Source organism: Nelumbo nucifera, chromosome 3 (genome assembly GCF_055504915.1).
Source record: "Nelumbo nucifera cultivar China Antique chromosome 3, China Antique-T2T, whole genome shotgun sequence".
NCBI lineage: Eukaryota > Viridiplantae > Streptophyta > Magnoliopsida > Proteales > Nelumbonaceae > Nelumbo > Nelumbo nucifera.
The window spans coordinates 91,223,379-91,235,594 of NC_142651.1; the positions used below are offsets into that span (position 1 = coordinate 91,223,379).

Below are 12,216 nucleotides of genomic sequence, written 5' to 3' on the forward strand. Positions count from 1 at the left end.
TTCACTGTATGGGGATTATTGCTTCGAGGCAACTGCTTAAAAGTACATCAAATTTCAAGGGTATTTTAAAAATAAGATTTTAGGAATTTGAAGGTATTTTAGAAATGTGGTTATGGGATGTAGGGTTCTTGGGAATTAGAAAAAGTTCAAGGATATTTTTAAATTAATATTAAACTAACATAAAAATACTTTAATAATTTAGCATTGGGTTCAAGGAATTATATATAAATCTGATTCCCATTTGTCCTTGATTTGGGGCAAAAATATTTTCCGTATCTCCATTCCATCCTCATTTAAGATGAAAGAAAATCCATCTCATTCACGATTTTAAACTACTTTACATTGTTTGCAGAGCCATAAATAGCTCCCAATAAGAAGATTCCACGTCAGCGGTATAATCACTCTCCACAACTAATTATTCTTTTGTGACCAAACATGTCCTTAAGCTTCTAAAAGAACTATAACCGTCTTAAGCCTCAGAACAGATACGTCTGTGAAATTTCTAATGGTTTCCACTTCCCGTGTCAAGAAACCATGGGCCCTTGTCCGTCTACCACCGATGATCGCTCCCAAATTGTTTAAAAAATAGGAAAATGAGAAAGAAAAAGAAAAGAAAGGAAAAGAAAATAAAGGATTTACAAAAAAAGAGGGTGAGTATATAAGAGCAACCATAACTACCTTCTCGACTCGCAAATCTCTCCCATTTCTTCCTCTATTTGTCCGAAACACCCCGATAAATCTCCCCTCTATCTTCTCCAGCTTATATCGCGCCCGATCCCTCTCGATCTCGGCCTGAAATCTCAGGAACGGACGTCGTAAGTCAATCTGCAACTGTCTCTTTTCTTGTTTGCTTTTCGAATCATACTTGTGTGGTTAACAGATTAGAAAATCTGAGGTTTTTTTTTTTCATTTGATTCCAATTGCATTTGATGATGGTTTCGGATTTTGAATTAGATCTGTTAATGAAACTGAAAGTTTTATGTGCTTAACTGCTTTTTGCTTTGGATAAATTCTAATGCCTCCATTAATTTCGGTACAGAAGTCTGCAATCCGTGTTTACTACTCTGCTATCAGTTCTTTTTTTTTTTTTTTCGTAATAGAACTTGTCAGTTTTGTTCTGCGATCCCTTACTTGTTTTCGTTTTCAGTTTGATTTAATTATAGGCTTACCGTGGTTAAGATCTGGTTATAATTTGGTTTCGTTAGTACAGATCTGGTGTTTCACCTTCGAATTTGAGAGGAATCGATTGCAGATTTTGATTTTTCTCTTCTAGTGACTGTCGTTTTAGTTTTGCGTGGGCATTCTTTCTTAATTCGGCTTGCTTATTTGATATGTATTTGTTTCCAACCTTTTTGTTCTCTTCATATTTAAGATGTTGTTATTTTCTAGCAGTATATGAAATTGGATTCTAGTGGTTTTCTTCTGAAAAAAAATTACATTTTCAAAATCTATTTTCCTTGCATCTAGTAGGATCAGCTTTCTGCTTGATTTATTAGTTTCTTTTTAAGTTTTTGATTTTTTCCCCTTTAGACCTGTGCTCCAGATTTGGATCTTTCATCTCTACTGTTCTTCATTTTCCTTTGTTAGATTGTTGTACATGATGTCCTTTTTTGTTCTTTTGTTGTATATAATTTTTGTTGTTTCTCCAAGGTTGTTGGAGGTACATTCTCTTCTCAACTTGGGTTCTAAATCTAGTTCTAAATGCTAATATCTGCAGGAGTTGCTTGGATATGGCCACCTATACACCCAAGAACATCCTTATTACTGGTGCAGCTGGCTTCATTGCATCCCATGTTTGCAACCGGCTGATCAGGAATTACCCTGATTACAAGATTGTCGTACTTGATAAGCTTGATTACTGCTCAAATCTGAAAAACCTCCTTCCCTCTAGGTCATCCCCCAACTTCAAGTTTGTCAAGGGAGACATTGCCAGTGCTGACCTTGTCAACTTCCTTCTGATTACTGAGTCCATTGATACTATAATGCACTTTGCTGCTCAAACCCATGTTGATAACTCCTTTGGTAATAGCTTTGAGTTCACCAAGAACAACATCTATGGTACCCATGTTCTCCTAGAAGCCTGCAAAGTGACAGGCCAGATTAGGAGATTCATCCATGTAAGCACTGATGAGGTCTATGGGGAAACAGATGAGGATGCTCTTGTTGGAAACCACGAGGCTTCTCAACTCCTCCCAACAAATCCCTACTCTGCAACAAAAGCTGGGGCTGAAATGCTTGTAATGGCATATGGGAGATCATATGGCTTGCCTGTGATTACTACCAGAGGAAACAATGTTTACGGGCCCAATCAGTTTCCTGAAAAGCTAATTCCAAAGTTCATCCTCTTGGCCATGAGAGGTAAGCCACTTCCAATTCATGGTGATGGATCTAATGTGAGGAGTTATCTCTATTGCGAGGATGTTGCCGAGGCTTTTGAAGTCGTTCTCCACAGGGGAGAAGTTGGTCATGTTTACAACATTGGGACAAAGAAAGAAAGAAGAGTTATTGATGTGGCTAAGGATATATGCAAGCTTTTCTCATTGGATCCCGACTCAGTTATTAAATTTGTCGATAACAGACCATTTAATGACCAGAGGTATTTCTTGGATGATCAGAAGCTGAAGAACTTGGGCTGGTCAGAACGGACAACATGGCAGGAGGGTTTAAAGAAGACTATGGAATGGTATATAAACAATCCTGATTGGTGGGGTGATGTCTCTGGGGCTTTGCTGCCTCACCCTAGAATGCTTATGATGGCTGGAACTGAAAGACATTTTGATGGATCTGAAGATAGCAATTCAACCTCTCATGTATCAAGAAATCCTAATCCCACCCGTATGGTGGTTCCAGTTTCAAGGAGCAACAGCTCCATTAATAGACCACCTTTAAAGTTCTTGATTTATGGTAGGACAGGGTGGATTGGGGGTCTTCTTGGAAAGATATGTGAGAAACAAGGGATACCCTTTGAGTATGGTAGAGGGCGCCTGGAGGAACGATCACAGATAATTGCTGATGTCCAGAATGTTAGGCCAACCCATGTTTTCAATGCTGCTGGTGTAACTGGGAGACCCAATGTTGACTGGTGCGAGTCTCACAAAGCAGAGACAATTCGCACCAATGTTGCAGGTACTTTGAACTTAGCAGATGTCTGCAGGGAGCATGGTCTCCTCATGATGAATTTTGCAACTGGGTGCATATTTGAGTATGATGCTGCACACCCAGAAGGATCAGGCATTGGATTCAAAGAGGAAGACAAACCTAATTTCACTGGTTCATTTTATTCAAAGACCAAGGGCATGGTAAGTTTGCCTATTGCCTCTTTTTGAATTTCTGCTTCCGTTTTTGAAATTTATACATGTTAATGCATACTTATATTTTCCTTGATGAATGTTCAGGTTGAAGAGCTATTGAAAGAATATGAAAATGTTTGCACCCTCAGAGTCCGAATGCCAATATCTTCTGACCTTACCAATCCACGCAACTTCATCACAAAGATTTCTCGCTATAACAAGGTGGTTAACATTCCAAACAGCATGACCATATTGGATGAGCTTTTACCAATTTCTATTGAGATGGCAAAACGGAACTGCAGGGGGATATGGAACTTCACAAACCCTGGTGTTGTGAGCCATAATGAGATTTTGGAGATGTACAAGAAATACATTGACCCTGACTTCAAGTGGGTTAACTTCACACTGGAAGAGCAGGCCAAGGTAATAGTTGCTCCTCGAAGCAACAATGAAATGGATGCATCCAAGTTGAAGAAGGAGTTCCCTGAGTTGCTACACATCAAGGAATCACTGATCAAGTATGTCTTTGAACCCAACAAGAAGGTCTTTACTGGGGAGGCAAAATAAGGATTTTGGTGGCTTTAGCTCTCAGGATTGACCCCTGCATTTTGTGTTAGTAGTAGGTTTTGGATTATCTTCACACTGTTACCAGTTCCAGTTATTCTTCATTAGTAACTTCATTTCACCCTTAGCCTTCTTATTTCTAGTAGGATAATTCCATGAGGACATCTTCTTGTGCCATTTCCTTGTAGTATGTTGATATAGGCCCGTGGTTCTCTTTGGAGGAACGTTAGGTTAGGATGTATTTTTTATATATTTGAGGTCTTCGCTTGCAAGCATGTAATTTATTTTATAAATTTTAATTTATATGGTATTTTATTTCTAAATCATTCATCTTACCTGGTAAAGGACCGTTGCACTCTCCCTTCCTCTAAGAAGAGATTTTTCATAAAAGAAACAAGAACATCTTTTTTTCAAAGTGTTTTCAGATCTCTTTAAGTGCATATCTGTTCTTCTGGCTCAGTTTCGAAGGAGTACAAATACATATGCGTGTATTTTGTATTCATTTGTATTTATACTCTTTCCAAACTGAGCCTCTGTAGCTATTAATCGCATAAATTCAATTCTTTGGCAAAAAGAATCTCGAGAAAAGTGTTGTGCATGTGGAAACTGATGCAGAAATCTGGAAAGCTTTATAAAAAAGGTTCTCTCAAGGCAATGGTGGTGAGTTGGCAATCTTGAAGCACGAAAACCTTCTCGTAAGCGCTGTGGGACGAGTTGAGTGTTTACCAAACAACTCCGGCGTGTGTTTGTGGTGCAATAGCATTCATTGTAGAATGAGAAAGAGAACGAGTCTCAATTTTTACTTGGTCTGAATGAGAATTTCAGCACAATCCGTTTATACATCCTTAATCCTTAGTATGGAGCCCACCCATTTGATCCCACTAATCCGTTAATGACTCATTTAAATAAAATTAAATGGGTTTGATTCAATCTAAACCCGTTTTGACCCAATCCAATTCGTCCAATCTATTAATCTTATACTCAACCTAAAAACCAACTCCCTTTTAATAAATAAGTTGGTCATAGCTTAATGGTAATAGTAGTTGTTGTTTACACAAGTGATGAAGGTTTAAATCATGGTATATGTATATTATTTTTACATAGAGAATAGAAAACAATTATTCACTTAGAGCCATTCGATTATATTTGGGTTTTGGGTTTGGTTGAACTACTTGAGTTTAAATCGGTCAAACAAACTTGAACCATTTAACTGGGTTCATATTCGGGTTAATTACATCAAACGTACTAGTCGACCCAAACCGGAATGAATTGGGTTGGTTGGGTCAGACCAGTCTAGGTTGGGTCGGGCATGGGTTCATATTTGGGACTGGGCAGGCTGACCCAAATAGGATCAAGAAGGGTCGACCATGCCATCCAGGCTCAGGTCAAATTGGTCTGGCCAGAATTGGGTCGGGTTTGAACCATTTGGGTTTGGATTGGACTGATCAACCCAGTCAATCATGTCCATTCAGATTTGAATTGGGTTAGTTTGAGTCAGACCGATCCAGATTGGGTCAGGCATGGGTTCGTATTTGGGACCAGACCGACCCAAACTGGATCTCGATGGGTTGAGCATGCCATCCAGTCCTGGGTCAAGCTCAATTGACCAAATCGGGTTGAGTTGGGATGCCCAAACGATCTTATCTAGAGTTCGATCTGGTTGACCCAAATCGGGTTGGTCTAGATTGCTAAGTTGTTTGGGTTAATTTGGGTTGAGTATAGTTGGGCCATTTGCACCAGAATCAAATCGGACCAAATTAGGCCATTGAATTAATTAATTGGGCCATTTCATTGAACTTGGATTTAATGTTGACTTGGGTAAACTGTGTTGACTTGAATTGGAACTAATTTAAATCAATAATTAATTAGAAAATTAATACATTAATTATAAATTGTTTCACTCGAATGAAGAAAATTAAAGAAAAATAGCTAAAGAATTCACACTTGTAACATTAGTGGTTAACCCAATGAATATCCACAACCCGATCCAAACCAACCCTTTTAAATTAATCTAATGGGTGATTCAACCCATTTCCAACCTGTTAAGTAAATGGATGGGTTATGTAACGAGTGGGTTCAATGGATTGGGTGGGAAGTTGCACCCCCATTAACAAGTCATTGTCCAAGAATGGCAATAAATCAAAGGCCAAATGCGATCGTTGCATATGCAATGGCCACACTAAGGATCGCTGATTTGAATTAATCAGATACTCACCCAACTAGTCTGGGAAACGATCTATAAATAACACCATGGTAGCAGTTGAGTCTAGTGGCACAAAACCTACTTAGGCCAATGCTTTTTTGGTCATTGGACTCACAATGGAACACTACAAACAACTATTGGATCTTCTTACCCCACCAGCTTCGACCAATATTGCTGGTAAATATTGTTTTCATTTGAATTCATAATCCTTGATCTTAGATAGTGGAGCTACAAACCACATTTCTATTATTCATTCATTCATGACTTAGTCTACAACTAGGTCCACTATCTCAAAATCAATTCGGTTATTGAACAGTGATATCTTGCTAGTATCTTCAAAAGGCAGTAATTCACTTACTCCTGATCTAGAATTACATGATGTCTTATGCTTATCCAATTTTACTTGCAATTTCATCTCCATTAGTGAGATTACTGAACAACTGAGTTGTGTTGCTATTTTCTTTCCCTTGTTATGTATCCTTTATAACCTTCGAACGAAGAAGTTGATTGGTTTGGATGAGTGAAGAGGGGGCCTATACTACTACATCATACTTCATTTGGCCGCATTTCTATCATTTCTAATCTAAATGCAATAAAACCTAGTTCTAGTGTTTGTTGTGATGCCTGTAATAGAACCAAATTGGCTAGACTTCCTTTTCCTAATAAGCATATCATTACACCTACCACTTTTTGTTTATTGCAATGTGATATATGGGTCTCTTAATGAACCCCATTAAACTCAGGTGCTCCATATTTTCTTATACTATTTGGTTTTATAAGTGGATAGCAACATAGTTCAATGTACATGTTCAGACTATTAAGTCTGATAATAACTTAATATTTTCAATTGCACCTCTTTTAGCCTTTATTTTATAATACTTATGGAATTGATCAAGTAGTAGATGTCTTGCATTGCTACTCTCTAATAGAATGGGGTAGTAGAGCGCAAGCATAGACTTCTTCTAGAGATGGCTCGAGCCCTGAGATTTCAAGCAGGCCTTCTAGTGCAATTTTGGGCTGAATTTGTTCTAACAGCGACATACCTTATCAATTGTCCAATACTTCAAGGTCACTCTCCATATGAACACTATGGTAAGCCACCTACTTGTTCTCATTTTAAGGTGTTTGGATGGCTATCCTATGCCAAAGTACAAAGTAAAGTTCATGATAAAATGGCCCCTCACTCTGTTCATTGATATTTGTTGGATACCCTTACAAGAAAAAGGTCTATCGTCTTTATAACTTCAAGACAAAATCAATATTTGTCTCTCAAGATGTGATATTTTATGAAGACCAATTGCCATTCAACTCCCTGGTTCCTACAACACCTGATCAGCCACCAATTGCCATTCAACAATTCTTTTATGAACTTGTCACTCTTATAGGCCTAATTGCATCTCCATTGGCCCATGATCAACCCATTACCCAAATGCTATGTTGGACAGTGTATGCCCTTAGCTCAAATCAGATTGATATCTATTTATTGTAAATGAACAAAATTACATAATTGTTTCATGTTATAATTGGTGTGTTTCTGTGTAATTACCCTTAAACTGGACACTTATGAGACTCGTTAGTTTAGAATGTTCTCAGCCATTGAATAAACCTGAGTAAGTTTATCCTACCAAGGCTGACACTGATGTGCTGCCAAGAAGGTTGGGGCAACTTGTCTCAACTGCCAGGGTTGGATCCGAAGCACATACGGTGTATGTTTGTTTGAAACGCTGAAACCATACCAATTTCCATTTATGCCCTGGACCTTGGAGACTAGTGCGCAAAACAGGAAAGTTATACATAACCCCTAGACTCGATTATAGTACTACACTAGGTGTCGGATTAGGTTGTCTTTGATATGCCAATCAGTGAGATCCTTTGGGGGTCAAAACCTGGGTATGTTGGGGCAACCTGAGAAATCACTCGAGTGGGTGATCATAGTGACAGAATCAGCCCCTTTGTCGGACAAAGTGAATGATCGGGATTGCACTCTCTTTGATAGAAACCAAAACTGTCGGTAGTCGATTTCAAACTTGTTTGAGATTTGTTTTGCAAAATATATTTATATGATAATATATATTATGTTTTAAGAAAAATGTTTGCAAAAAGTTTTTAATTCCCGGGACCCATCCGAGCATAGAGAGCAACATTGCACCTTGCAGCCAGGGGAGGGGTCCTTCCTTGTTGGGTAGTGTTTGATCATTATGGGCTGAGAGGTTAAGTGTAAGAGACCATTTGGGGCTGATTACCTAATGGACTATATCCTACTTAAGCTCATTGTCCTTAGGCCTTCATAGGACGGCTGGACTCAAGGATCATTTAATGTAAATGTTGGTCCCATTAAGAGGCCATACTAATGGACTCAGGAGTTCACTGTATTTAATAGTAAATTTAGCTAGGCCATTTCACAAAGGCTGGGTCGAACCCATATGTGCTTATGTAGGGCTTGTTGGGGTCCTACGCCAGACAAAGAGAACAAAATGGGCCAGCAACTACCTAGGGACGTGAGCCACTAGCTTAATGGGCCTAAAGCCCATGATTAATAAGATTAATCAAGTGGTCACATGACAGCTTAAGCAGTCATGTGACTTGGGCGAATATGGGTTTGGATCAGCCATTAGGATAAGAGGATAAGTCTTATCCACTTAAAGAGTCCAAATCCAAATAAAGATTTGGATTACAGACCTCCTAATTCGATTAGGAGTGGTACTTCTTAAGGATTAAGAAAGGAGAGATCAATCTGGTTCAGATTACACTGCTTTCAGCTCTTTCTCTCTATTCTTGCCACCCCAAAAATCCTAATTCGACCTCCACTTCTAGGACTGATATTGATCAGTTCCCTCTCTGATTTTTGCAAGAAGAATATAGAGAAAATTCACGCTCACCTCCCTTGTTTGATCCAAGGTGTTGGATCACAGTTTTGCTGAAAACTGTGTTGTTGAACTGGCTTCAATTCAAGCTGCACCATCTTCAGTGGAAGTTGGTCTTAGTACTCTCTTTGGGCGTGAACTACCACTTTGGGAGCTACATTTGTGGAATCCGTGTCAGGTATACTTATCCCTTTTCTATTGGTTTCAAATACGGTTCAGATTCGTTGCAAGAACAATCATAGAAAAAGCAGTTTTTCTAAAACTGGGAATACGATTCTCAGAAGGTAAAAGAAAATTTTCAAATTTCACCCAAACATCTAGCATGGTTCAGCCATCCATGTGATGGGTTTCCCCTTCCTTCAGTGGTATCAGAGCCAGGTTCAATCTTGAAACGAAATAAACCAGATCTGAAACTAAACCAAATCTATAAATATTTTTTTTTCTTTTTAGAAAAAAATGTATTGGGATTTATTCTGATATATTTATTAGAAAATTAGGTTTTTCTATTTTTTTTTTTTACATTAGAAGACATGCTGGAGCGCATGGAGAAGGAGATGGAAGATTTTGCAGAAAAACCACAATCTAAGATTAACAGTTTTTGCAGGTTTGTAGTTTGTTTGGATCAGATTTGGACCATCACACTTGCAACCCTAGACTATTTATTTTTGCTGTGATTGATTGTCAATATTCAGCTGTTAAAAATATTAGATCAAATTCTTTTGAATTGTTGCATGTTTTGGACACCAAACTCTAGGCTGATTTGACCTAGTTTGGTCCAAATTGTTTGGACTGAACCAATGGTTCAATGGGGTTTTGATCACAACGCCATGGGTCACGTTTTTGGTGGCTCAAAATCGGTTATGGGCCAAGGGTTTGATGGCCTATCACATGGACCAATTCAGCCCACCCTTGCAAACCCAGTTTATGTTAAGTTAAAGCAACATTAGCTCATTTCAGCATACCTGCTATGTGGGCCAAATTGCTTTTTACAATTTAGCCCATATACCAAAATGAAATTATTGGATAATTTTTGGGCCTTTAATGGGCTGATTGTGTGTTAAATTAAATTAATTAGGGTTTTACAAGCCTTTTGATTGATTGGACCAATTTATGTGTGTGCTTGTGATGTGCTGAATGTGATTCGTTCATGGGCCATAAGTGCTTGGCCCATTTTTAATCGTATGTGGCTCTTTGCGAACACCATGGCTAAATGCACATCATTGCCATGGTGCCCTCAAATCATTGGATGATCTCCCTTTTTTTCAATGGGCCTCTGATCAATTTCCTCAACAAGAGGAACCCTATAGAACCTAGCCCGTTTTGGGTCCATTTGAATATGACTTTATGAAGGTCAGTGGGAACCACTTTGGTATGACCTAAACCAGAACTATGGACTATTTTGCTTGTTCCCTCTGGATTAATATAAGTGCAAGAGATAGGGAATATCATATGATGAATTCTCTAAAGGCCTTCTTGAAGGGATGAGAGATCCATCATATGGATGGCTGAACCCTATAGGTAGGTTGGGCGAAATTTCAAAAATTTTCTCACTCTCCCATCTGGGAATCACATTCCCTGTTTTAGAAAATCTACATTTTCAAGGATCAATCTTGAACCAAGAACCGAACCAAATATGAAACCAAAAGGTAGGAGAGGGATGTACCTGATATGGAGTAGCAGTAATTCCCAATGAAGGTGTTCACACCCAAGGAAAACTCCAAAAACTACTCTCACTGAAGATGACACAGCGTAGGGTGGAGTAGAATCAGTAGGTTCTTCACATGAACCGAATCCTTCAACAAGAATTCGATGGAGGGAATGTGAGCACGACTTCTTATCAGTCTTTCTCCAAAGACTAATATCAAGAACACTTCTTGATCGCTCCTACAGTGGAGATCGAACTGGCAATGGCGGCAGTAGGAGGAGGGCGCAAGAGCAGAAGATGGCGCAGTCTTATTGTAGTTGTCTTCTCTCTTTCTGTGATCTAAGATCTGATATGATGAGATGAATGGAGGTTCGCCCTCCTCCTCTTTATAGCCTTAAAGAGAGTTCCTAATCTCATTAGGAGTTTCCTAATCCAAATATGTATTTGGATAAGGAGTTCTCTTTAAGAGATAAGGATAGGCCCTTATCTTATCTGCAGATTAGATCAGCCCTCCTAATCTTATTAGGAGTTTCCAAATCCAAATCTGTATTTGGATCTAGACTCTCTGAGTGGATAGGGATAACTCCCTATCCTATCTGTTGATTCAAATCCCAGATCCACCCCCTTCTTTAACTAATCAAATTAGACCAGTTCGAATTGGGCTTTAGGCCCATTAAGTCCATGTGCTCACTAACCTTCCAAACTACTGCCCAGTTGGGTTTCCTTGTATGGCGTGGGACCCAAACATTGATCTACACATCAGCCACATGGGTTCAGCCTAGCCTCTGTTACAAGGCCTGGCCGAATTCACTGTTATTGGCAGTGAACCCCTAAGCCCATCACCATGGGCTCTTAACGGGCCCAACACTTACACTAAGTGGTCCCTGGGCCAAGCCACCTTATAAAAACCCAAGGACTATGGGCAGATGCAAGATTAGCCCATCAGGTATTACCCTCAATGGTCTTACACTTAACCTCTCAGCCCATAATGATCAAACACTGCCCGACAAGAGAGGACCTCTCCCTCAGCTGCAAGGTACAATGTTGCACTCTCTATTCACATGGATCCTGGGAATTAAAACCTTTTGCAAACATTTTGAAACCATAATATATATATCTTTATATAAATATATTTTGCAAAACAAATTTCAACGATTGAAATCGGCTGCCAGCAGCTTTGGTTTCCATTAGAGAGAGTGCATCCCCGATCATTACCTTTGTCCGACAAAGGGGCTGATCTTGTCACTATGATCACCCACTCAGATGAATTCTCAAACTGTCCCAACATACCCAAGTTTTGACCCCTTCTAAGGATCTCACTGATTGGCATATCAAAGACAGCCCAATCCGACACCTAGTGCAGTATCATAATCGAGTCGAGGGGTCAGGTGTAACATTCTGGTTTTGCCCACCAATCACCAAGGTCCAGGGCAATACTGGAATTCTGGTCCGGTTCAGGGTTTCAAGTAAACCTACACTGCATGTACCTCGGGTCTCACCCTGGCAGCTGAGACAGGCTACCCCAACCAACTTGGCGGCACATCAATGTCAAGCTTAGCAAGATAAATCTCCCCAGACTTATCCAATGGTTATGAACATTCTAAATTAACACGAGTCTCATATGTATCCCGTTTAAGGGTATTACACAGA

General features: G+C 39.3%; 1 protein-coding gene across 1 annotated transcript; it reads left to right on the forward strand.

Moving 5' to 3' along the window:
• The first annotated feature begins 607 nt into the window (after positions 1-607).
• Positions 608-4,177, forward strand: LOC104608978 (trifunctional UDP-glucose 4,6-dehydratase/UDP-4-keto-6-deoxy-D-glucose 3,5-epimerase/UDP-4-keto-L-rhamnose-reductase RHM1). The gene is made up of 3 exons (XM_010275110.2): positions 608-815; positions 1,718-3,299; positions 3,396-4,177. The coding sequence occupies exons 2-3, from the start codon at positions 1,731-1,733 to the stop codon at positions 3,855-3,857; spliced, it is 2,031 nt and encodes a 676-aa protein (XP_010273412.1). The 5' UTR covers positions 608-815; positions 1,718-1,730; the 3' UTR covers positions 3,858-4,177.
• The last annotated feature ends 8,039 nt before the right edge of the window (positions 4,178-12,216 follow it).

Coding starts and splice junctions, on each gene's coding strand:
- LOC104608978 (XM_010275110.2), top strand. CDS start 1,731: ATGGCCACCTATACACCCAAGAACATCCTTATTACTGGTGCAGCTGGC. Junction 3,300..3,395: donor ATTCAAAGACCAAGGGCATG/GTAAGTTTGCCT, acceptor ATGAATGTTCAG/GTTGAAGAGCTATTGAAAGA.